Raw genomic sequence first — 27078 nt, forward strand, 5'->3', positions numbered from 1 at the left:
ATATTATCTTTTTAATCAGATCATATAGAAGAGGTTGTAAAGAGCAGGAACTGGAAGCATTATTAAAAAAAATCTCCAAGTATTATCAGTGCCTTGGAGACAGGCTTAAAAAAGGTAAGAACCATCTACCCCCACACAAAGGCTTTTTTTTTTTTTTTTTAATGTATAAGAAGTCCTAAAGAGGACTGAGATAGCAAACTCTAATCAAAATTCTACTCTGGTAGAATAATAAAATCCTTCCAAATTCTAACCTGAAATGCTACCTTTCTAGAAAGGACATAAAATAGGTATCTTGACTCACCTCATGAGACTATAAAAAGAAATGAAATAATTTCTTGGGAATACATCTATTGATTGCTGGAGCATATGCTCCTAAGTAGCCAATAAATTCTTAGCAGAAAGGGGAATTTTTTCATTTTATTTTGGAACAACTCAACCAGAAGGTTTTGAACAGAGCCAGTTTCACATTAGAGAGAGCATTCTTATTCTCAGCATATTCTTTCTCAAACCTTTTAACTTCTCTTCTTCTTTTTCCCTCACCTAGACTAAGAATCTTTCAAGGATCATACCACCTTCCACCACATTCTTTAGTAGAAAAACCTTTAGAAATACATCGAACCACTTGACAAAACTGTGTCTAGAAATTCAAGATACATGAAGAACAGTGGAATGCCAGTCATTCTAGGCAGATCAGGCAGTAGAGCTAGAACTCAAAAGACTAATACCACCAACTGAAAAATAGTTTAGACAAGCTGAACAGAAGGCTTTGCTTTACTGAGAGAATACAGATAATCAGAAACTTATTTTAGTCAACAGACCTGCTTAAAGGTGACTTGTACACAAATCCACACACCCAAGGACAAACTCAGACCATGTTCCATCCCATCACATTGCATGCTGATATAAATGACTCTGGAGATTGTCTGGCTTGCTCTTGCAAGTTTTTTCACTGACTTTACTGAAAGTTTGAATACTATTTAAGTGATACTTTTAAATAGGAGTTTTTTTATGTCAGTTTAATTAACTTCTCAAGCCTGAAAGGAAGTTAGATGATTACCTCTAAAAGAGATATACTTTTATATTAAACTTGATAGGTATTATAAATAGTGATGAATGACATTAAGTGACTCTTTCATGATACATGTATGCTGAAAGCAACATCATGCCATCGAAAGTATCACTGCATTACTAAATGTTTTGTACACAAGAGCCAGTGGGGCCTTAGGGGGCTATGGGTTCTGCCTGCCAGTGACCCTATTTACTCTGGGAGGATGGGAGGGAAGAAGAAAAGCAGCAGAGAAGTAGATTAGACAATACTGTGGCCTTGGCAGGTACAAGTAGTGCTGATATTGCAGCAGTATCTGCATACAAGAATTCCAGAAGAGTTTGGTACTACATAGGATGAAGAAAACCACACAGCAAAAGAAACTACTGTGGCAGTGGTGTATTTTCTGCCACGAGCCATTATATGACAGTGTTACTTACCATGTTTGTGTAGCACATAAAGAGAGCCATATGAAAGCGTTATGTTATGTTCATAATCAGTCATTGATGTAGAGGAAAAAATTTGCTATTTTGTGTTACCATAAAGATTAAAAAATGTCAAATCTAGCCATGTGCCACGAATAACAAAGCTATTTGCAACAATTTGCATTTAAAAATATAAAAGTAGACAATCTGAGTGATATAATTCCCCTTTCTCTGTCTTCATTAGCAATTGTGGAAATTAGGGAGTGCTGGCTCCAGCTGTAACTGTGATGCAGACACCTCTGCAGGTGGGCAGGTTAGGATACAAATGCTCCTCACAAAAAAGAGCATTAGGGTCATGGTGTTGCTGATTGCCTATCATAGTTTAAAACATTAGTTAGCTCAGGCAATGACCGGGACAAGGATCCTGCTGAACTCATTCCCTTTCACACCTGGTGAAAAATTCACAAATACCTGGCAGAACAGTCATTGCCACCCACCTTCTGTGGTGACTGGGAGAGAAATCTCCATGCAGGCTGCAGACTGGGCTTTCCTGAAGGGGGGCCTGCCGGGCCCTCGGCGGTTTGCTCTCGACACATCCGCACTGGAAAGTCGTTTGCCTGAACTGCAGCTCTGGGATGTTGGGCTTGTACAGTGACCATTCACGTGATCTGGAAAGTGAATGCAACAAGGGCTAGTAAAGTGTCAGCTCCCAAGATTCAGAATGGAGGAGAGATGTATGTTCTGATACTTGAGAATGGGTTATATCAAATCTTCTGAGAATAACTCTTATTTGTTTTACCAACGTATCACGGGTATGCAAAAAATAACTCACCATATTTTTAACTTATAGTTTGAAAAAAACCCAAGGGCCACAGAACTGGTTCATGTTCTTAGAGCTGCAGGTCCCACAGCATTTTGCTGACCTATGCACACAGGCAATTACCAAGGTACTGCTGGTAACACTGTCACCCCTGACATTATGTCTCCTAAGAGATACCAAGTCAATTTGAAGTTTTCTTTCCTTTTGGCTGTTGTAAGAAGTGCAAGTATAATTTACTACAGGATAGAATTCAGAGCTAGATTTCTTCCCTGCCTGACCCAAAGTTGCATGAAACAGGCTACCATTTGAGATAATTACAAAAATAGCCATAATATTACTAAGTATTTTATTCTTTAGATACCACATAGATTTATTATACTTCTAAGGAAAGTGACTGCTGAACAATTGATTTGTCTGCTATGGATCTACAGGCATGAGGCTAAGTCACTGGACCCCTGCTAGAGGCTATGGTCAATCAGCACAGCACATGTTGCTGTCTAATGGGGTGGGAAACAAAACATGTCTGCTTCAAACTCTTATTACATTAGTCTGTTCTTTGTCAACAGGTCTTTAAGCCACAACATCCACCAATCAGAGCTTGGATCAGAGTTCAGAATTGGACTGGACTGTAAAACATCCACGTGATATTTTTCTTCCTCTCATGCTAGGCAACACAACATGACAAGAATTACTGAACACAATTTTCCCTTCAAAATATGAAAGGATACACACCCTGGTATAACTGAATTGATTTTGGTCAGCAGATTATTTTAAGTAAACAGCAGGTAATAAGCAAAACCAAAGTTGAGATTCATGCAAGCACACCGAATATATTACCCAAAACTGTAAAAGCTCAATACTATAGGTAGGGGCAATCTTGGAGTTTCTGCCTTAATTTTAAATGCCAGGTTATTTATATCTCAGAATTATCTTAATCTTTAAGATTCTGTATGTAAGTATCATATTCAGTCAACTCTCTTTGATTTGTGTTGTATCCAAGGAAAAGATGAATGTTCCTGTACTAAGATAAATTTATTTCTTGGTTACCATGCCATGATAGCACCACTGTACATTATGAAAAGCTATTTCTATATTCACTCTACATTCAGGTCCTGTACTGAATACAGTGTATAGTGTGGTACATGTAGTCTTCAAATGTGCAAGTCATGTCCCTTCCATGTGGAAACAGTTCAGTCTTAAAGAACAAAAGTGGAAAAAATGTTCAGAACTATAAATTAGAAAGCAATTTAGTATCTGTACTGCGTAACAAAATAGCTCTGTAGGAGACACAGTTTCCATGATTCTTATCATTTTTCCCTAATACATGGCTATTAACTGAGCTAACAGCAGATATAGAACTGATGTGGATGACTCATTCCATTTTTAGTTAGGAAATTTCCCAAAATTTGCTGTAACTGTTCACATATTTCAGCAGAAAGTCCTTTGAGATCGGGGGCTTTGTTCAAGGACACAGGCTGACTGTTCAACCTCAGCAACAGACACATCCTCATCCAGCTGCTTCCTTTCTTCAAAATTCAGTTTGTGGGAAGGTGTTTCAGCATATCTAATTATCTCCAGGGGGAATCCTAGGAAGTGATGAGGAACATAACAGAGTGAAAAAAAATCATATTCTATAGAAACATCAACAACATTCCTGAGTCCTCTCCCCTGAGCATTGTACAGAATGGCCACAATACATCCAAACCCCTGCTCACTATGCCACACTTTAAGAGAAATGCTGTTGTGTTTCTCTTAGTATGCTGGCTTGTCTCAGTTACCTTCAAAGGCTCACATTAAATAGTCATTAGGATCTGGGCACCTAAATCCCTTTAGCTGTTTTGACAATGCCTGTGTGAATAAGCAAAGCCAGTTCCTGGGAAGAAAAAAAAAACTCGGGCAGGCCTCATCCCAGAAGCTGTAGGGATATCCCTACAAGTACTGTAGTTGGTGAAATGTTAGTGGGTGCTACAAGAATGAGCAGAAGAGGGATTTTAGTTATCAGCTACAAACTTGTCTGTATTTTCACACAGTTCTGTTCCTCTGATTAGATATAACTTTTTAAAGTGTATACAAGAAGCAGTGCAGGTCTTCAAGCCCTAGTAAAATCCCAGGCATTGTACAAAGAGTAAGATAATTATAGGAAACATGACTACAATATTTTTTTGTGGAGAAACTGAAAAGAATCCAGCAGACAAAGACCACTCAAATACACGAGAAAATTTTATGTGTGTATTTAGAAATTAATTTCTCACCTTTTTTTATGCTATAAGCTGTGATACAAAACATCTCTAAAGAAAGGTTATGTACTGTTTAAGAAAGGGTTCCTTACTGCATCGTCTGAAAAAAGATAAAGTGTGCAAGAAAAGTGGCAAGAAAAAACAGTACTACTTTTCTGCAGTGTACTTTCTAAGGGAGAATGAGAGTGTTCAAGCTCTCAGCCTCTGTCAGAATGACTGCAATGATTTGCTATCCCTCTGAGGCCTGAGTCAACTGATTCTCCTTTGCCATGACAGATGTCTCCCAATCACCCCAAAGAACATGTACAGGAGGCTGCAAAACCACGGCTTTTTCCCAGCTTTGTTTGATTTGTAAGGAGGAGCAACATTTTAACTTTTGTCCTTGCTGGATTACTGCTTTTGTCACATGTCACTGGGGCTTTTCTCAGCTCGGAAATATTAATTGATATGGACCACTAGTTGATATTAGGGACATTAATATTGGTACTTAAGCAGCAATGCACAGATTGCTCGGTGCTACTGACGCAATAGTGCAACAGCTCCTCACTCATCTTCTGGAGGAGGCAAAGAAGAGTTGCTGCTGAAGAAAACACTGCACAAAATACCCCTTCTCTTTTCTACCACTGCATTTGCCATCACCTCCTACCCCTTCCCATGGTGCTGCTTCCCATGAGGTAAAGGGAATTAGCACTATCTTGTCCAGTGCTCCTGGATCCCTTCAGCCAGTACCACACTAATGCAATATATTCAGGCATCAGGGTTTAGTGGAGCTTATCTTTGAAGCAGTCTCCAAACTGAGTAAGAGCCATCCCACTATGCCAGGGGAGCAGCCTGCTCCCTGTGGATAGTGAACTAAGTGGCCAGTGCTCAGTTTGTAGCTATTCTGATCATTCATTAAAAAATTTAGGACTCATGCAAGCCATTGGAAGCAATCATGGGCAATTACCCTTTAGTCCACTTAATACTAATTTAATTCTATTGGTTTAATAAAGCAGCAGTAAATTATTGTATATATGATGCATTAAAATATATAAAAGAGAAGTTCATGACATAAAATTCTATAATGTTCTCCATGTGCTGCTTCTACAGTGCAGTTCATGGTTGTTTGCCTTTTTCTGGGCCAATGGAATTAAAAATGCTTACCCATATGAATTAAAAAAGCTTTATCTGTCCTCATTACTAAACAGTAACACCATTCAGTGCCATGTGCACCCCACAAACTGCTTAAAAAAAAGGAAGAGAACTGTGCTGGATGTAAGGCTAGAGCATCACACAAAATACCAGCGGGATGATGAGATCAAGAGGAACTGAAGAAGTAACATTAGTTACTGTGAACCGCATGAAACTACTGAGATATGTGATGTGCAACATGACAGCACCAAACCTGCAGGGCGGCCTCAAATTAAGCCAAGTTTTTTTGAGGCATGTTGCACAGGGAGAACATTCTATGTACACATGCTGATTTTAGTTTACACACAGTAGCATGTATATGTCACACAGCCTGCCTGATTACAAACACAAAACTTTTAAACTACGTGGTGACCTCTGCAAAAAAGCAAAAGAAACCAACAATTTACCAGTAAAAAGATGAACACTTGTTGAAACCAAATGTAGTGAAAGTGCCAGTAAGAAAGAAGCACTCATTTGCAGTTACTGCCTAGCAATTTTTTACACTAGACACAAGAACTCAGAAAGGAATATAAGCAACCAATTCTTTCAATTCTAACAAAGGGAAAAACTAGCTGAAAACCTTCTTACTAGTGATGTGAGAGAGGCTGAGACAAAGGAATATAAATATCCATAATTAGAAGCGTTATAATATCACCTTAAGTTGTAAAGAAGTAATCAATAAAAGAGAAGACAAGAGAACCAGAGAGATGCTTTAATATGGAGCAGAAAGAACCTGAAAAATAAGTCCCAGAGAATCTTCTCAACAATTGCTGAAGAATCCAATCTTCACTGTTAAAGTGAAGAAAAATCCATCTGTTTCCACTGGGAGGCTTTTGCATATTACCAATAAATTAGATTTTGAGTAATAATTATGGTGGTGACTAACCTTTATTTTTACACAGCAAAGAGATACACATTTGAATTAAGAAAAAAAAGAAACCTCAAAACTGTACAAATGGCCCCAAGAACAGTCTCAGGTTTGCATGTAAATAACCAAAATTTATGCAATAGTGTGGTCATTCTTTAACGAGAACACAAACTGATACCACAGAATTTTTACACATTCCTTAAAATTCTTAAAAGAAAATCTCTTACAAAGTCAGGACCACAATCTTCTCTTGGTGCAGTTCTGTCAGCCAGGCAGGAGAGAAGGTGTAAGCCCTAGCAGAAGAGGTTAATACAGATGCACTGCCAGCAAAAATGTACACTTACCCTCATGTCTTCATCAATTTGAAGAGGAAGGAAGAGTTGCCCTAATGGCATGCTGGTAGAATATTTAGGTCCACTCTATAATATGCTGTTATTGTAACATACTGCCTACTGCCTGTGTAATATGATGGTATCCTTCCTGTGGTAACAAAATCCTATCATACACTTGATAGTAAAAATCACCATTTGTTTTGAAAGCAGGGTGAACAGATGTATTTGTCAGAGAAAGAAAATACTGTGAAGTGGCTGAAAACATTAAGTGCATTGTCAGATCACTGACAGATTCTCTTTTAAAACTATTACTTTGGCCTAAAATTATGAAAAATGAAACAAAAATACGAACTAAATACTCTCCAAATGAAAAACATTAAGAATATATTATCATATGTAATAACATCATCTCTGTGTTGCCGTATCTGGAAAGCCCAAACCTGGCAGTGCAAGCCTAAAAACAAATCTAGCTTTGCTCCCACAGAATAGTTGGAAAATTTTGGACTACTTGGATCTAACTCTGCTCCTCAGATTCCTCTGCTGAATTTCTAATGATCATATAACACCACACTACTGGACTGTCTCAAAAAGCACACAGCACTCAGGGTGCCTCCACAGAATAACCCAACAGAAATGGCTACTATGCTTTGTGCAATAAACAGGAGAACACAGGACAGAAAACTTGACTGAATTCTGAAACATAAGCATGAAACGTGATAAATCCTGAGCTGCACAGGAAGACAACACTGCAAAATGCAAGCAGAGTGGATGGACCACAAGATCACCTAGATATCACCAAATTGTCCTGAGCACCCCTTAGTGTAGCATTGCACCTGCATTTTCGACATGGAAAAAAATGACATTAATTCTCTGGTTTTAAAAATGAAAAATTCTTCAAAGAAGTTGAACCTGAAACATTTTTTCAATTTGAACATGACAAAAATAAAGCATTACATATATGAGCTGGAGACTTTGTAAACAAAACCCCACCTTTCCATCTGAAATGAAGGAACAAAATGTAAGAGAATTACTACAAATGTGTTTAACTGGATTCTTCCAGAGAATCTTTCTATGATTTTTCCAAAAAATCACTGTTTTTAAATAGAGTCAAGGATGTCTGAAATAATTGAGCTAGCACAGCTCCACAGATGCTAACAAATAAATAATCTGCTTGCAAATATTCAACGGAAAAAGGCACAGACATGGTCAAAAAGGTATTCAGTATAATTAAGCTTACATAGAATTTTAATGCAGCAATCAATTATAGAAAAAAATTTCCAAACTTGTTAATATTATGCATTGTAGATTTTTGACAGGTTTCATACCAGGTTATTGTAATAAATAAACAGGCTAGTAATTATCATTCTTCTTTTAATGCTTGTAATAAATAAACAAACAAGTAGCAATTCATTCTTGGTTTAATGCTGTAAAACCTAATTTTATAGTTGATAACGCGTGATTTAGAGTTCTTACTTAATTTTCTTTGATGTCAAAATAATTATACATGGAAAATTTATTTTCTAAATATTCTTCTGCTTTTACACACAGGTCAGTTAGTAAGATTTTGGATGTTGCTTTAGGTCCAAACAAGGTGATAGAACCATCTGTCCTGTGTTTGAGTATTTGCCTGCAGATCAGAGTCTGTGTGAGAGCTCAGATCAGATTCAAGTTACTACAGAGCACCTCTGGGTCCAGGCAGGTCTGGTAAATCAATCTATGCAGACCCCCAGGATCTGACTGCTGGAAAGTGTTACAGCCTGAGAGGTGGACAGAGAGCACATGCCATGTATGTGTTTGCAGTGCTTGAAAGGAGTGGACAATGACTTACCTTTGAGGTCCTCAGTAAGGAACTCTTCTTGAAGTAAAACCAAAGAACTTGGAAACAGCGAATATCTGCTATACTGGAGCCTATCAGTTGCCTACTAACTCTTAAATGTACAATGATTTTTACTGCTTCTTTTGTTTTTCCACCAAATTTCACTGCTTTTTCTTTGTGATGACATTTAACTGTATTATAACAAACTCTTAAATGTACAATGATCTTTACTGCTTCTTTTGTTTTTCCAGCTACCAAATTTCACTGCTTTTTCTTTGTGATGACATTTAACTGTATCATAACAATCATTTTAGTTAGAATATTTTTTGTATAGTTTAAGGCACTTACCTTTCCTTTTAACTACTTTTTTGGGAAGTTCCCAAGTAGATCAGTTTGTTGTTTTGTTGGGGTTTTTTTTGCTTTCTTTCTTATCTGGAAGCATTAGAAGTTAGAACACAGCCCCTTTCTGCATTTGAAATACAATCACAGAGCACATGTGTATTCTACTATAATAATTGAATTATCCTGCTGATCAGCTCCTGTTGCTTCTTCTTTTAATTCTGGTTATTTGGACTGGAAGAGTGCTAATATATCCTTTAGATATTTAGGTTCTCTTTTAAAAATGTTTGACCATAAACTTAATGAAGGAAGAAGCTGGTGCTGTCATACACCTGACCTTCAGAAGATTAAGAGACTTTTGTCTAGTAGGGTCCTCGATATAGAATATCAAAATCCATGCCTCAGGATGTGAAATAGCTGAAAGGCTAAAGGTTTAAAACCGTTTCTGTAAAAGTGGAAGACTTTAGTCCAACTCACAATGTTTTGCACCTTCATAGTAATCAAACTTGAAGCAGACAAGACAAAGCTTATCCTCCACCAACTCAGCAAGAGCATAACCAGCAGCTTGAGGGGCGAAATCCTGCCCCTGTATTTGGCACTTGCCAGACTGCAGATCAAGTGCTGTGAGACTTGACTGGACACTGCCCTGACTTACCTGGTGTAGCCTGACCCGCTTTGAGTAGGATGGGGGTCTAAACAACCTTTAGAGGTCCCCTCCAACCTTGATGGATCCTGTGATTCTACCTAGAGGCAGAGTGCAGATGATTCCGCAACTCAGAATATTTTCAGACTGAGAAGGGGACAGAAAGCTACTCTACTCTTCTGGAAGGAGATATACACGAGACAGTCCCTAAAATCCTTATCATGCAAAAATACAAGTAACTTTCCATGTATCTTGCCAAGCAATTAAAGAAAATCATGGGTACAGCTGGATGTCTGAATTGCCTTTTCTACAAATGTCATACCAAGGAGGAAAGCAACTAATATAATTTTAAAATTTCTGAAATGTTCTTTAGCCTTGTAAACTGAATTATAGATCCAGATCCTCAAAAATCAATACAGAATGCTCCAACTACAATCTACCAGTTTGTCCAATGCAGTAGTAAGCAAAACCAGATTAAAAGCTTCAAAACTTTATGAGTGCCTAATGTCTGCTGTAAATACTTTGAAAAAATTAAAGCAAGAATTGCTGTAACCCAACTGCTCATCCTTAAAATGGAAATGAGGTTTCATCCATTTGGATACTGTTTTATAAGCTTGGGAGCAACCAGGAAGCGATGCTTCCCTGTCACTGAAATACAAAGGCATCAAAAGGTGGATCTTTTCATATTATAATTCGATTACAATACACATAAATCAAACTGATTCCACAAACCTCACACAAAATGAACTACAGAACTATTAACCATGGGTCCTTCATCTGATCCTTACAGTTATGTTTTATGAACCCAACTTTCAGAATTAAAGCTTTTGGGCCTCTGCATTAGAATATGTTTCTCAAACCCCTGAAAAAAATGAGCTCATGTGGTAATTTCCCTAGTTTTTCACTGCTGTGTAAAATGGAAGACATTAACTTGACTTGGCAAAGAACTCAGTCACTGCTTGTAAGTATCTGCAGAAAGCATATGAAAATACATTAAAATTTTGAAGATCACAGCTTAGCAAGAAGAAACAAAAGATGTCTATTTATATTTGCATTTTCTTTTGTTCTTTCACTAATAAAGTCTAGGTGATAGCATAATTCCTTCCAGTCAAACCATCTGCTCAAAGTAATTCTAAAAAAGTCAGCAGTTACTGACTCTTCCCCCTTCTTTAGTTAGAGCTTCTGTCTGGCTCCCTGTGATCAGCAGGAAACTTTGAAAGCCTTTAGTGAAATGAGCAGAAATATTTCCTAAAAGAAAAATACAAGCTGATGCTTGAAGTGGCTGGTCAAGCAAGGTTAGAAAACTCTCATACCAAAGCAGTTCTATGTGTCTGGATATATCCCAGACTCACCACCAGATTAAACAAAATTAGGATTATCACCATAATTCATTTCTGTGAAACACTGCAAGGAAATGCAGACGATCTTTTCAGAAAACTTTGGGAAACATTAACAGGTTTAAAAATAAAGATACTATCATTCAGAGCTGCCTCCGAAGGGTAATAGGGAAGCTGTACAGTCTATGCAGCAGCATTGCCACATCTTCCTTCTGGCCAACTCAAATAAACATTGGGTTACTGTGACCTGCAGTAGCTAAAACTATCAAGAAGTTTCAGTGTGTGCCCGCATGTGCCACATCACTCAATCCTGTGTGGAGCTACAACATCCACAGGTGACAGGTGCTTCAGCAAGGAGAGATAATAATCACCACATCAAAATAAAAAGAAGCTGAGGTCAATTTTATCAGTCATTATAAAGACCAAAGTGGAGTCCCAAAGTACCTTTAGGCCACGAAAATCCTGCCAAGGTTTAACAAGAACACCCTGAGTCATCAGATCACACATTACTCCCCTAAATGATAGCAAACTACTCCCCAAGCAATTTTCAGTACTGGCAACACCTCCACCTGAAATAGATTTAACTTCTACTTAACCTCTACTATTTACAATTCAAAGCAAAGTGAAAGCAAGGACATTCCACGAGTCAGATCATAGGAAGGGAGCAGAACTGCCAAATGCTAATGTATGTCCCAATTAGCTGCAGTCGGTGCTGAGAGTGGGCGATGTATCAGCACTCTCCAAAAAGCTACGAGCCAGAGCCAGTGGGATGCATGGACAATATTTTATCATTTCAAAGTGGTGACCTGAATATCTTTACAAGAAGTGTGGGCCAAAAACTATTGTTAGCCCCTGAATATTCAAACTATGGGTACAATCTCAGGCAACAGCCCAACAGTGCATAAATAATATCCGAGAGCTCTGACAGTGTAGCCAGGACATTTTGCAGCAGAAGGAAATGAAATGCAGTCATAGCCTTTTCCAGGAACTCTCTTTTAAATGTAGCTCTTTATACTGAGAAAGAGAGGCTTCTCCCAGCCTGTTGTAAACTAAGCAATCTATAATTCAGCACAGTTTTAATGGCTAGAATAATTAACAGGAATATTTTGCCCTTCTAAGACAGTCATGAACAAGAGCTGAAAGTTTGGGGTTTTTTTCCTCTATTTATTTTTTCTTTTCTAAACCTCCCTCTGCTGTTGATTATCCATGAGTATCTGCCAGTTTATACATTGAATGCTGCTTCCACATGCTTCATCCTTAGCTTCTTGGTAATCTGAGCACTGGATACCTGATTGCTGAAGCACTAACAACAAACAGGATTCTTTCGTGACATCTGATCACACCTGTCAATGCTTATGAAGCTTGTAGCATTAATGGCATTCCACCAGTTTCTCTAAGATGTTGAACTAAACCTTCTTAGGCTTATTTTAGTTTATATTTAGCTTGTTCTACCCTATTAAAAAATAACGAATGCAAGCAAATGAAGGAATGGTACAAACATGACTACTGTGAAATAAAAACTACAGGCAAGATTACGCATTCCATTCATCTTCTAAGTTCCTTACATATCTGATCTATTTAAAACGGATCATCATGCTTCCTGCCTTCTTAGGTCGAGTTTGTTTAACTTTTGGAGCTTTTTACCCTGCTCCCCAGTCCTTGGGATTTTCTGAGGATTTCTTTGTGTTTGTTTGGGATTTATAAAATACAAATCTATCTGCAATTCGTCAATATATTCTAGGCAAAGTTTACAATATTGTCCTGCTCCCAACATGATTACAGGAAAGCTGATAAGGTAGCTTTTTCTCTGATATGCAACATTTTATATTACACAATAAAGCTTTCAATTCTAGTTACAATGATACGCTTCTTTCTTTTCTAAAAACCTCTAAATCCAGTCTTTTGTACATTAAGTTTTTCTTGTGTTATGCATCAGGATTTTAAGCTATTTCACGCTATGTGTCCTTTTAATAATAATAACAAAAAAGTTTGATCTGTAGAATATTGCTTAGCCTTAGGTCCTATCCTACAGCTAAGTATTCATCTTCCCTCTTAATAGCTGTCCATTATTTTAGTGATAAATATTAATTTTACAGGTCTATAGCTGCCTACTTCTTCCACCTTTTTGGAGTATTAGGAATATTACAACTGTTCACTCCAAATTTTTTTTAGGTGTATTCCTACATTCCTAGTTTCTCAAACATCATTGTTAATGGAGTAAATTATTTCAACTGAATCACTTCGTACACTGAAACCCGCACAATTTGGATTGAATTTTCCAATGATTTTTCAACATTTATTTACTTAATATTTTCTAGGAGCAACTGACAGTTTTCCAAGTTCCTCAGTCATTTATAATGCGAAAGATATATTTACAGCCCTGACTTTTGCCTTGGGGAGCAAGTGCTACATTGGTTAATAGGTGCACACAATTCCCAGGGACAGAAATTAAGTTCAGCTGTGTTATCCAAGGATGCGATCCAAATTTAATTTTTATCTCTAAAGGGACACTAAGGCATGAGGCATGGCTACATGGCTTTTTCAGTTATCTTACACGAGAAACTTCCCAAGAGACCAAAACTAGAAAGAACTCCTTGAGACTGAGAATATTTAAAGAACAATGATAAGAATTTTTTGTGCAAACCACACATTCCAACCCAAACACCAGGAGTGATCCCCTTTATGTGGGCACACTGTTGCATGAACTGTTCCAAACGGGTTTAGGCTATTCAAGATACAGAATTTTCATTTTCGGTTTTTTGAGGTGAAATTTGTGCTCGCACTATGCACTTCCACTGAAATACCAAAGGACAACTGAGAAAAAAGATTACAGCAAACTAAGTATTTAACAGTTGGCTGAGGTAAGTCTCAAGGAGAGGACTGAGACATATGAGTGATTTCTGATCTGACTTCTCAGACGTTCAAGGACACCATAAAATACAGATGTTCGATTCTCTTATCACTCTTGTGGCACAACTTGTACACCAAATAAACAAAATAGACCAGCGCATGCATTGGGTATTATAGGCAGAGTTCACCAACAACTAGCTTGTAAAAACTTCTGGAGCTTTTTCAGAATAAAATATTACACAGTGTGTAGTGACTGGCAATATATGTCTACATGAAATAAATGAATATTAAACAAGCAAAATGCTGAGAGCTGCCAACAGAACTGTATGGGTTAATAGGTGGTTTTTAGAAAGCCTTTTCAGACAAAGCCTCTGAGGTTATTGTGTTATCTCATGAATCAGTCAGTAAAATGTTTTGCCAATGAATGTAAGGAAGTTTAAAGCTGTTGGCTTTTGCCTACCGTACCAAGATCAGTCTTAAGATCTGTTGGCAGACTTAACTTTCTTGATCCTTTAACTGAAACAACAGAAAAAGGAGAAAGGCAGTTGTTAATAAGTAAGAAAGAAAAAAGAGTGAGGGAAAACAACATGCCATCTTCTGGTTAAAACCATGTTGCAAATTTGTAGCACTTTTAATCAGCATATAAAGGTAGAATTATGGTTTAAATATTTTCATTCACACCATTCAGCAAAATAAATGCAATTGTACAAAGAAGAAGTGGAAAAAACCCACTACTCCAGCTGTCAAGGAGTGAATGGTGTTTTACACAGCTTTGGCTGTGTGCTGCAATATCTTACCTTGTGGTGGTGACAGGAATGATAAAAAGAAACCACAAATGAGGTTAAGGCAAATATTGCAAATGCTGGCTATGCAGCGTATCACAAATATTTAAACACCTGCAAATCAATTTAATAAGAGGGTGCAATGAAATTATGAGATCTGATGACATCATACCTCAAGATACCATTTGAAAAAGAGGGCATATTGTACAGGTTACAGAGACAGAACATACTGTTGTAATATTATGGAAAGGAAGACAGATTGCACAGAAACGAAATACAGCAGCTTCAGGACATAATGTGGTGTTATCTAATCATCAAAATATTGCACTCAATTTAGTCAAGGTTTAATTATTTGTTGTGTTCCAATTATGCAAGAAAATGGTAATTTTGCTTCTGTTCAAAAATGTTTTCATTTCCTCATGCACGAGCACATTTTCAAACGAACACCAGAGAACTGAAATGAAGCATGTCTTGTAGCAGTCAAAACGGCATTAAATTTATCAGAAGAATGCCTTAAGAAATCTTTTATTAATTATTCAGAAGACTTAATTTCCAATTTGGTTATTTCATTTTTTATTCATTATTTTTTTCACATGGTTTTCTGGCTTTTACCCCTTACCCATGCTGCCTGTTATTAGAAGAGAACAATCAAATACTTGTAAGCTAACTATTATACTTCTAAAGAAAGCCCCACATGTTTACCACAGTGACAGGAACATATGAATAAGGAACAAATAAGGACCAAATTCTTTGTAATTTGTATTTAGTAAGCTTTTAGGTCAGAAGGATGCCCAGAACAGACACTTACTCACAAAATCCCTTAAAATATTTCTGCTGTATTCTTTTGCAAAGTCTGCAATGTGGCAGAATTAAATATCAGCCAGCACCTATGTTAGATGTTTTTCTCTTCAGGGATGAGTAGGGGAACCCACGAGGCTCTTGAGCAGTATTCTACTTTCAGTAGAACCAGCACAGTCCTCCCAGTAACCCATTTGTAGCCATCACTTTAATTCAGGACATGGTGAAGAGATCTCTCCAGATCAGCCTGGCATCAAAAATACACACCCCCAACACTACCACATAAAAATTCTCTAATTTGGGTACCAAGTGTTAGGCACCGATGTCCATTTTAGGCACTCACACAAAGGGCAGTTTGATTTTCAGAACAGCCTTTAAAAAACCATTCAATTTATCTGAGCAGCTGTCAAATACTCTTTCAGACTGTGAATGGGAGGATGCTGCTCCAGAAAATCAGTGCTCTGCTATAAAGAAGCATCACACGTGATATAATCTCCTTTTGGGGGAAGGACAACATCTGGCCTAACTAGCCCTCTAAAAAAGGATAAGCAATTCATAAGAAAAACTGTAGGACACTTTACTAACAGACTAGGATTTAGAAGAGAATATTTCAGAGCTATAAAAACTAGCTCCATTTAACACCAAAGAGCTTCATTAGTGCTGTCATCAGGCAGGCTTTGAGCTCTGAAAATTGGTAGTCTAACCTCTTCTATTTCTAGGTTACAGGTGTTTGTGTACAGCAGGAATTATGTATCTTGTGTTGTGTGCCACAGCTGTTCCCAAATTGTGATACACGTCTGAACTGCAAGAAATAGCTCCCAGCTATTTTTGTGCAAGCTCATACAGCACATGCAAAGTTTGGATTTTCTGTTTCCTCTGGAGTCAACACAGGCTTGGTTTGGGAGCTGCCACAGCTGTTGCATGACAATTGCACACTCTTCACATGGCAATCACATGGCTGGACACTGATGCACTAGGACACAACACAGATCAGTTGACAGACCACATACTTGAGGGTAAAAACAACAAAAGAAGCTGGTTGCTTTCATGCTTTACTGTGATTAAAGCTGTCTAAATTAATTTTTAAAACTGACTTTTAACTATTAATAGTATCCACATTCTGTTCAGTTTATGTAACCTGTTTTTAGTACCTAAATCGTGCATGTTTTACTCTCTTTACATTTATTATAAAGGAGGATCACACATGTAAGCCTATCTTGCTGACAAAGAGCTTTTGAAAACCAGTTTAATTTGAGAATGGAGTATAAAGGCTCAAGAGGCCAGCAGAGTTGTCTGCTATCATTATTTGTTTATATTCACACTGGAGACAGCCAGCAGAAATTGTGATGCTACAGCATAAGGCACGACAGCCCCTACCCAAAAGAGCTTAAAAGTGTTAAGAGTCAAATTACTCAACTGTGGGATGAGAAAGAGTTACAAGGTACAGTCTAGCAGCCAGCTAAGCTTAGCACACAGGTCTTCTGACCTGACAACATCCTGCTCCACAGCCATATGGTTCCTATCAGTCTTTCAAGGAAAACACCAAGGCACAACCAACAGACAAACGTGCGCTCGCAGCTCCGGCATTCAGCGCTGGGTTTCCCTCAGCTGTTACAGCAGCCCTCTGGTCACAGATTTTCATATTGTTCGATAGGAAGGTGACTTCGTACAGGTCTTTTTCTACTAAGGAGCTTCTGCCTGACTAACACCCTGAAATACCAGTCCCAGTCACTGCCTAAAGCCCCCTTGAACCCTGAGCCGTGCACCACTGGCTGCACAAGGGCCCAAACCCAGGTCCCCAGCTCACAGTGCTCCCTGTTCCTTGCTAATCCCTACACACATGTCCCTTCTCAAGAACTTAAGCACGAATTCACCTGTTCAGAAACTCCCTTGCTTATGGGAAATAATGATAAAATGCACCTTGTAGCCACACTGCTGAAGCTAATCTCCAATTATGGTCTTCTGACTAGTTAACATTCTTTTTAATTTAATATAGGTAAGTAGAAATGGTTATGCAGTGTCATCAGAAAGTAAGTTTCAAAATAAATACATTCCATGTTTTACAGACACACAAAATGTTTTGGAACGTTTACTTTCCAAGTTGTTTTCCAGAAGAATATAATTTTCAAATGGAGTCAAATCTCTTCAGCTACTCTGAAGTTACCCACAAGTTAAAAAAGAGAATGACTGTTAAGAAATTTAGTAATATTCTTGAAAGAAAGCTATTTAAAAAACACTTTGCATAGGGAAGTGGGAGTTTGGCATGGCACAGGCCTAATCCCAGCAGCTTTAACCAGTGAAAGGAATAAGGATAGCAGCACTTGGAAATCATAGTACATATAAAAACTTGTAATCTTGCCATTAGGGACCTGTCCCAAAGCTCATGGGAATCAGTTGTGGAAATCTTTACACAGCCTTCTCTAAGCTTCAAAGTCTTAAAAGCATTTTGGATGCAAGCCCCCAATATAAAGGTGATTTCTTAAGAAAAAAACCACAAATCCATTTTCATTTTAGAACAAATATTCAATAAGTCACTCTCTTATACACAGACTGAAGAAATTCTTTCCTTCTGGTCTTTGAAAGGAATCTAAACTGTCCAATTGCATCTCACACAACAAATGAGCTATCAAAGTTGTATTTGCCTGTGCTCACAGTGTATTCCCATCTATATACTTCAATATTAAGCTCCATATAAATGTTTGAAACAGTAATGGACATACCTAATTATATATATATTATATACTATGTTCCTAAGAGTCCCTCAATAAGTTTACCTAATGAGATGATAAAAATAAAGGAAAATGTACTGGAATGATTACTGTTCTGTAATACATTACACAGTAATTAACTCAAGCATTTGATATAGCACCACTTCCATGACGAGTGCTATAGAGCTACTGAGCTCTCGTATGCCACGACAGAATTAAAGTACCACAAAGCCCTCCTGACCCCCAAACCATAAACAAAAATGAAAACACAGTTTGAAAGAACGTGGCATGCAGGAGTAAGAATAAGATATTCTGAGGCTTTTGGTTTTAAGCCACCAAATACCATGATATGGCATGCCTTGCTGCATTACTGTTCTCATGAGACGTGTTTTATATAGGTTAAGTGTTTGTGGTTTTTTAAAGTTCTTTTGTTCCACAATTTTTACCAGTGTTATTCCATACATATTACTACATCCAGAATATATTTACAGTGGAAATTGCCACCTCTCAGATATTCAAAAATAAGGAGAATCTTTCAAATGGCTTTATTAACTTCTTTTCCTTTCTAATGTTGGAAGTGCATCACTATCATGTTTAAATATTAGTTTAATGAAACAAGGTACCGGTGGTTAAGGAAGATTATTCCTCTCCTCTGCCTACGACTCTTGAAAGGCAAGGTTGGTATTTCTTCACTTGCTGCTACCCTCTGTGTGGCACTGTGCATTTCAGAAAACTTTTAATCAAATGGTTTAATTTTATGTTCTGTTCTAAATGGTGTTCAGAACTGGAATCTGATTTTTCAATTACATCATCTGCAAAGTCATGTTTTAGTAAGTAGTACAGGAGGAACATCTGAGAAGACAGTCTTGTGAAACAAGTTAAATATTACTTAATGAAGAAGTAGGATTTGTACTGAATTATGTACCAGTCCTGCATGTGAAATAAGGAGTACTCTTCAGCCCTGAGTCTCTTGCTCAGTGCTCCAACACTCATATTAATGATAGAACACACAGATCCCTAATTCTGTTTTGAGGCAGGGAGAAGAGAAACAACAAAGTTGAATTACTGAGTTGACCTAGGTTGTCTCTGCAGAAGTTTAGTCAGAGGTTAAAACATTGACAAGCACTAGGATGTTACAGGCAAAATGAATTTTTCATGGAAACAGAGATAGTTCAAGCAGTCTAAGCAATGTTCAACATTAGACCAAGAAATGGGGAGGCAGGAGATTTTTCAAGTCCTCCAAGAAGCCTTTGCCAACACTGCTCTTATGGCCTGATTGGAATGGAAATCTGCCTAAGCTGCTAACGGTGATCTTAGATGTAGAACTTCTCACGTCTACGTTAGCAATTAGTGTGCCTCAGGGATTCTTCCTAGGCATTGTCTTGGGAGTCTCAAAGCACGCACGTGAGCACAGCAATGTTGTTCCTCAAATCATTGCCCTTTTGATGGAGCTAAGGATGAAGATGCTCACCACTGTGCCATCATGAGTGCAGTGTTTGCCATCTAGACTCGTGTCCTCCAGCAGTTTGCACTTTGTTTGTGTATTAAGCACACTCAGGCCCAGTACCTGGCATGAATGTCCCTGCTGGATGAAGAACTGATGCTGACATGCTCTGGCAACCAGAATGAATTGCCACAAATCAAACTCCATTCTGCTGTCTCTGTGACCTTATGTAGCCATACCCAGCAGGCCCTCCTCCACTGGGCAGCAACTTGAATCACTTCACCCAGCAGTTCAAATGTTCTTCCTGTTTTTGCTAAATTTCTGAAGGATCAAGTCTTGGTCTGTTTTCAGCAGAGGAATGTGGTCACTGGTTTTACAAACACAAAGATCACAGGGCTCTTACAGAACCCAGCACACTTTCATTGTGGAGCTTGTGTGCCATGGACTTCAAACAGATAAAGGCAAGACTGGAAGTAGAAGGATCCTGCCTGACAAATTCCTAAGTAGGTAGCTGTGCTCTGTGAGCAAGAAACATTAGTCAGTGAGAAGGCTGGTGTCAGTGTTAAGGTTGTGCTGGTAAGCACAGGATTAGTTCCACTCCCAAGTTTTGGAGGGTGCAGTTTTGATGTCACTTATTCCAGCTGACTAGGTTGGATTCTGCCCCATTTTACAGCAGGTATGCAGGAGCAATATTAATTATATTTTGCATTAATTTATAAAAATAATTAATATCAGTCACAGTAGAAGAAACTTCTTGTTTTAAAAAGCAGTTCTAATAATAGTTACTTCCTACAAAACTGCACCTGATTTCACATTTAAAAAATATAAATATAGCTTGGAAAACAACATGAAAGTGCTAAAATAGGAAAGATCCATAAATATGCTATGTTTTCCCCGCTGAATATCTCCAAAACAGAAAAAAGCAGAATAAATTTTGGAGCAAATAATCTTAGATTTATCTAAGAGAGCTATTTTTGAGCACCAGCAGAATGAAAAATTGAAGTTAACTGCAGAAAAAGTAAAGTGTTATAGGAGACACTCATCATTATAAAACTAAGAATATGCACATATGGTTACCAAGTCAGTCATCTCTTAGCTTTTACTGAAAAGAAAAGGAAAGGTTTTAGCTCATTTCTGAAGAGAAAAGGGAAAAGTTGAATCTCAGTGAGCCACACAATAAATTATCTAATTATAACTGAGCTACCAAATGTTTTAGTTTAAAGCCTATATCATGAGTTTCTGAGGCCCTGCTCAAGTGTTTGAGCTCCTAGTTTTATACCAATATTATTAGAGCCTATTTCACTTTGATATTTCCACATCTACAGATTTTGGGTTGCAAACAGTACAAGGAAATACATATTTTGAAGCAGCTGTTTTGTTTTAGTCCTTGGTACGTCAGGGAAACACTTTTATTAGTTTCTGCTTTTTATAAATTACTAATTAGTGGCCTCCATTCAAGATTAATGTATCCTCTTATTATGACATGGAATACATGAAACAATAACAGGGAATTTGAACAGCATACTTGTGGGAATTTGTTACCATAACTAAGGGGGAAAAACTATCTATCTATACTTACCAAACTAACAAGGAAAAGAAATGTGATATGCATACCACAAGCCAAATGAATGTATCACAGCTACACCTCCTTATTTTCCATAACATTTAAAAGTCAGCTACTAGAAAACAGCTCTTAGCAACGATCTTTAAGACAGTGAACTCACACTAAAGAGATCAATGTAGACTTGGCACTTGCAGAAAAAGTCTCTAGGAATGAGATGAATTCCACCTTCTGAAGGACTATGGGTAAAATGGGAAACATCTATAAATTTTTGTGTGGCCAAGATTTCCCTGCCAGGTCACAGCTGGCTGATAAGCAAATATTTTTATTTGAGGTTCTGCTTTCATTGCAAATCACATAACTTAGGCACTGGTAGGTTCTAATGATTAAAATTTACCATCTCCATATTGCTGTTTTTCAAATAAATTCTCCATGTACACATTTGCATGATATATACATACAGAATTATAAGGACTCCCTGCTGTAAAAAAAACTTAGTCTTTTAAGAAAACAGAGAAACAAGCTTCTTATAGGAGGTTATAGGAATATACCTGCATGATCCTGTTGCTTCAAATGTTTTCATACTGTTCACTTCAAGATGCACCACGTACATTTACGTTTTCCTTAAGGAAACAGACTTAGGATTTTACTGTGCTATGTAATAAGCACTTCTCCAGTAATTTCTTCTCTTTGGAACTATGCACTTCGCTTCTTAGGGATTAATGAAACACAGTGATGCATGACATGAATGGCTTATACAGACTGCAGGAAGAGAAGCCAATCACCTTTACCTGAAGTGGGAGACTTGCAACGCTCTAGCTCCAGGGAAACTGGACTGTCACTGAGTTCAGTCAGGCCTGAAAAAACGGAGTTAAAGAGTTAAGTTACAATCTAACAGGGCATGCTTCAACTTTCTTGGTCGATGATATTCTGCACTTTAAAGTCAATTTGGAGAAAGGAATGGTGTGAAATGAGAGGGAAATAATCTATTTCAGATAAGTGCAGTTATCAGGCTGTCACTGCAGCAATTTAGGCTTGGTAAAAAAAAAAAAAATTAAAAAATCACACCTCTTGTTAACTCAAATTTGTTTTCCAAGTGCCTCGGGATAGAAAAGAGTGACTGTACCTAACAAAAGAAAACAAGTAAGTATAGTTTAAAATTTAAAAGTCTGTGATATGACTCAATCTCATTCATCCCTGTCAAACTGATGTGGAAACAACTTTGTGCTTTCAACTGCTGCATAATGCAGGGAGGAAATCTTAGAAGAGAGAAGAAAGAAATAAAATTACCGCTACTGTGAAATATTAGAACTTTCATATGAATTCACACAAGAGAGGTCATTTTAAAGGACATAGAAGGATTGATCTTGCTGGCTGAGTACCACACAGAATTTTTTGACTAAATACTTCTTCGTACATTGTTTATAAATATTTGTGAGGAACTCCATCTACATGGAAGGCAGCACCAAGAAAAGAAATCCTAGTCTATATTGCATAAACTTGTTCCTGTGAGCCAATTAAGATCCATCTTTGGCACAGGTCAAATGTATAAGTTCAAACATGCCTTTTGGCATGGTAGGGAGGGAAAGTCTGAGCTCATGCTATCCTTTACCAACTGTTGAGAGGGTGAGCTGGCATGGCCACACCTATTCAAATGCATCCTTTGTATGCATCCTGTAATACCTTTGGCTAACCCTTGTTATAAGGAGCTCTGACACCCCATGCCAGGGGCTACGTGGGACTGACTGGCAGCCTCGCCCAGACATTCATGTGCCAGCAAGGTGGACTCACAGCACTCAGGTCAGAGCCCACAGTCAGGTGTACACTACTGTATTTACAGTATTGATACTGTATGTACACACACTCTGCTTCTGCTGCATCCTGAGAACCAAACATCCTACAAGAACCTTTCAGTATGCTTTAAAAGGGCACCACGGCTCCTGTAAGATTACATGCTATAATTTTTGTTGCTTCTAGACTCTCAGGCCCAAAGACCCTCACCATTAAAATTCATATGCACTCTTGTTTTGAAAAATTCTGCTACCACCCAGTCACCAGTGCTGCTCTCTTAGCATTAACACCAGCAGAATCTTAATGTAGGTACTGACAACTTTATTACAATGTAATTCTGAACTGCTAAAAGAACTGGGGAGGATCCAGAACCCCAGCCAGGTGAACAAAAAAAGCTCCTAACACTAATGAAGATGCAGGAGCACAAGAATAATCCTGAGATCCCTCTGGAAAACCAGCAGTATTGATTTAGTCTGTTAAATCAGTATTAACAATATACTTGCTCCTGACTTAAGAAACAAGAACTGCCAAACTAGATATTATTGTTGAAAACCAAAGATTTTATTATTTTGAGAAACGCACTTGAATCTTTAACTTAGAATCTGTGGTAAAATGTTATATTTCAATCAATTGTGAGTTCAGTCACTTTTAATGTTATGAGAATATTCAGAAATGGTAATCATTTAGGGAGCCTCTAGTATAGCTTTCTTATAGCAAATCTTGACTCTACTTGAACCCAAGGTTTCTCTATGTACCTAGAGTTTTGGGACAGAATTGATTTTTGCTGCAGAACTCTCTGGAAGGTGCAGTGGGAGCAATTTTGGCACATTTGCATAGCATCAGAGGCCTTGGATAAATAAAATACTATACTGTTTCTTTTGTAAATGCATTATTTGAGATATTAAAGTATTAACACCTTGGCTATGATGTTCTAAAGACTGTATAATTAATACTGGTGTTGGATACAATATCAAACCCAGGTCAGATTTTGCTTCTAAATAGTTTGGAGATACTTTTTAATATGGAGTTCATAAAAACAGTGTTACATCTCAATACAAATTATGGTGCTATGGACTTAAATGGGAAAAACACCAAACTGCACCACCCAAGAGCAACTGCCGTAGGAAAACCACAACTTCCTCATGTTTGGCACACTTCTGCAACATAAAACACCAAAGATACGTTTCATGTTATGGTATTAAAGAATGCTGAACACATGAACTTCTCTACAACCCTTGACTTGCTGTCAAGCCACTGTCACCCCCAGCAGTGACCACCTACAGATGCTTTTAAAGAAGAGGCGTAATATATCCCCACGTGAGATGTAAGTGGTACCATGTACCCTGCACAAGAGCATTGGCTTAATCTCACTTAGATTTGCTTAAGCACTTCCATTTGCAGATTTTCTCCTGCCATAAATCTTTCTTTCTTTGAAATATTATAATGAGTTCTGCTCGTTACGCACCCATTTATCCAAAGTCTCTTTTAAATCTTGCTAAATTCTAAATTCTGAAGATGTTGTAAGGCAATGAATTGTTCAATCATCATTCATTGAAAAGGATAAACACATATCCATCACTTTTTATGTGTTACCTTTGATTCTACTAAATGTTTCCCTTTGAGATAAGAAAGGGAGCTCTCAAGCTTTTCCTTGTACTACTGCTCATTTTTTACTGTCATTTCCTTTTTAAGGAAACCAAACTAAATATTTTCAATAATTTACCATGTATAAATATTTCCATGGACCTCAGCTTCCCTCAGATGTCTGAGAAACTACAACAGCTACTGAAGCTAGATTAAAAAAATATTTTCACTTTCCATTTTGAAGTTCTGTGGGCAGTTTGTGCCCCAAGATATTTTAGCTATTTTTAGCTCCCCAAAACCACCACCCCAGCAAATTTTAAGCCCACCTAGAGCAAGAGGAACATAGCAGTAAAAACAAAAGCAAAAACCTGAGACTGGCAATGTGAACAACCACCTGAGAGAAGAAATACCCATGACATTATAAAGAAATTGTCTTTGATCTGAGAAAATCATAAACATGTGTAAACAGTGCAAGATGTAAGTACATCACATAAGGCATTTAAACAGTTTTAAAGACATATCCTATGGATACTTTTCTAAGTTTACTGTGATTTTCATTTCCTCTTTATTAAAGGACTAAAACCCATACTGTCTACTATGAGGTAACAACTTTAATGAACTCATAATTTAAAATTATGTTTGAAATTTGAAATTTCTATCTGTATATTTGAATTATTCAGACTGATCATTTACTCTAAAGCACCCGAAGCCATCACATCTTTGCCTATAAATAGATTATAAATAAATTATCATAAACATTCACAAGCCAATAAAATAAGTAAGCTCGGTGTTATCTTAATCCATCTTCACACTGAATTACCATACTATGTTTTCTTTATGTTTATACATCTATAGATATATATATCTATGCATGCATTCTTTGGAAATTAGTTAGTTCAGAATATAGCAGTTGACTTAATACTCAACCTATATTAGCTTCTTAGGTGTGACTTAAAGTGTCGAATACTGATATACAGTGACTCACAGCAAAGATTTTTCTGTGTCCTCCTGTCAGACCAAGGGTACTTTTGCTCACCCCCTCTCAAGGGACTGGCCTGAAGGAGGAACAAACACTTCTCACTGAAAAGTCTTCATTATGAAAATTATTTTGCCATGTATCAGCATCCTTTGGAGTTGACAACACTTTGGACGCTTCATAAAGACTATTTTCTTGTTCTACCAACAGATGGTATGAATTTCTAGTAGGAGATGCAAATTCCTTTTGCATCATTTTGGTATTTTTATATTCTGCTGCAGACATTACCCCTCTAGATGCAGTAAATGTACTTGTTTTAATATTTGAATGCATGTTACCCAAAATCAGGTAATAACATGTAGTACGACTTGATTTCAATTGAAGAAGAAAACCAAACAACAACCAACCAACCACATATGGACGTCCCAGACTGAAATATCAACACTTTGTTTCTCTGACCCAGTATTTGAAGAGATTATTTTGTTTAAACATGGCAGTAATTAAATATATATATCCCTAATGATTCATAAATACACATCTGTAACATGGATTTCTTCCATCCATGTTAAGAGTCGTAATCCTGTCTTTCTAAAATCTACTCAGGAGCATCCAAATATGAGCTTAACATCGCCAAGATGAACTCTGCTTTTTTTTGGTGCTAAAGTCTCCTCTTTACTACACCAACAGAGCTATCAGCATCACTGTCTTCTCTGACACTCTAATCCATAATATTGGTTACATTTTTGAATATCACATTTTAACTTTCTTATTCAGGCTGGATACTAAATTGCATTGTCTCTTCCTGCAAATCACCTCTGAAATGACCAACAAAAATCTAACTACCTTGCTCATTGATAATCTCTTCTTTGGCTTCAGTGCCTACAAGTCCTATTCTCTCAAACTGATGGACGTGAAATTATCTTCCTGGTTCATCAGTTAATCAAATCAACTACTCATATATCTTCCCATTAGCTTCTCATTGATACAACCCTTAAAGCTTTAGACCTAATGCTTATGTTACCACTACTGCTCCTGCTTTTGTCATAATAATATCAGCTTTGATTGCACAATTTCCAAAAATAATTTACTTTTCCCATCATCATCCCTTATGAGAGAAGATAAACTTGTAAGCAAAATCCAAAATCCTCTCTTAATACCTCACTTAAACTTCATCTCTCAGATAAGAGATGTAAGAAAGCACAACTTGAGAATGACTTAGCAAGATATTTTCAGTCTATGACAGATACTGGTCCTGTTCTTGATCTTACTGCTTGGTGCATCTTTCAGATCATACAATATACACGCCTGTGTAAGTATCAAAGGACAAAAGCAAGAACCAAATAATTTTTGTGGAAAGAAATCAAGCTGTTCATGATCTTGCCTAAAACCCAGACTCATACCTCATAGGAAGATTTTGCAGACTTTTCCAGCTCTGGGGATGAAGATGGAAACAAGAGAATACATTTTCAGCTATGAAAGACTCTATAGTCTATGTTTGTAATTCTGAATGAAAACACTGGTAATTTTTGGGCTTAGAATTTATTAACTTTTT

General features: G+C 37.4%; 1 protein-coding gene across 9 annotated transcripts in view; it reads right to left on the reverse strand.

The window, feature by feature from the left end:
* Positions 1-27078, reverse strand: part of STXBP5L (syntaxin binding protein 5L) — a 184668-nt gene that overhangs the window by 19790 nt on the left and 137800 nt on the right. For 2 of the 9 annotated variants that reach the window (XM_042031704.1, XM_042031707.1), the window contains 3 exons: positions 21967-22032; positions 14348-14398; positions 1968-2138 (listed from right to left, as the gene is read on the reverse strand). In XM_042031704.1, the coding sequence (XP_041887638.1) occupies positions 1968-2138; positions 14348-14398; positions 21967-22032 (288 nt within the window). The remainder of the gene's footprint in view (positions 1-1967; positions 2139-14347; positions 14399-21966; positions 22033-27078) is intronic. The other 7 variants (XM_042031705.1, XM_042031709.1, XM_042031708.1 and 4 more) reach the window with 4 other exon arrangements.

This window comes from Corvus kubaryi, unplaced genomic scaffold (genome assembly GCF_017639235.1).
Source record: "Corvus kubaryi isolate FWS band 111438036 unplaced genomic scaffold, C.kubaryi_AGA036_p1.0 37341, whole genome shotgun sequence".
Taxonomy (NCBI): domain Eukaryota; kingdom Metazoa; phylum Chordata; class Aves; order Passeriformes; family Corvidae; genus Corvus; species Corvus kubaryi.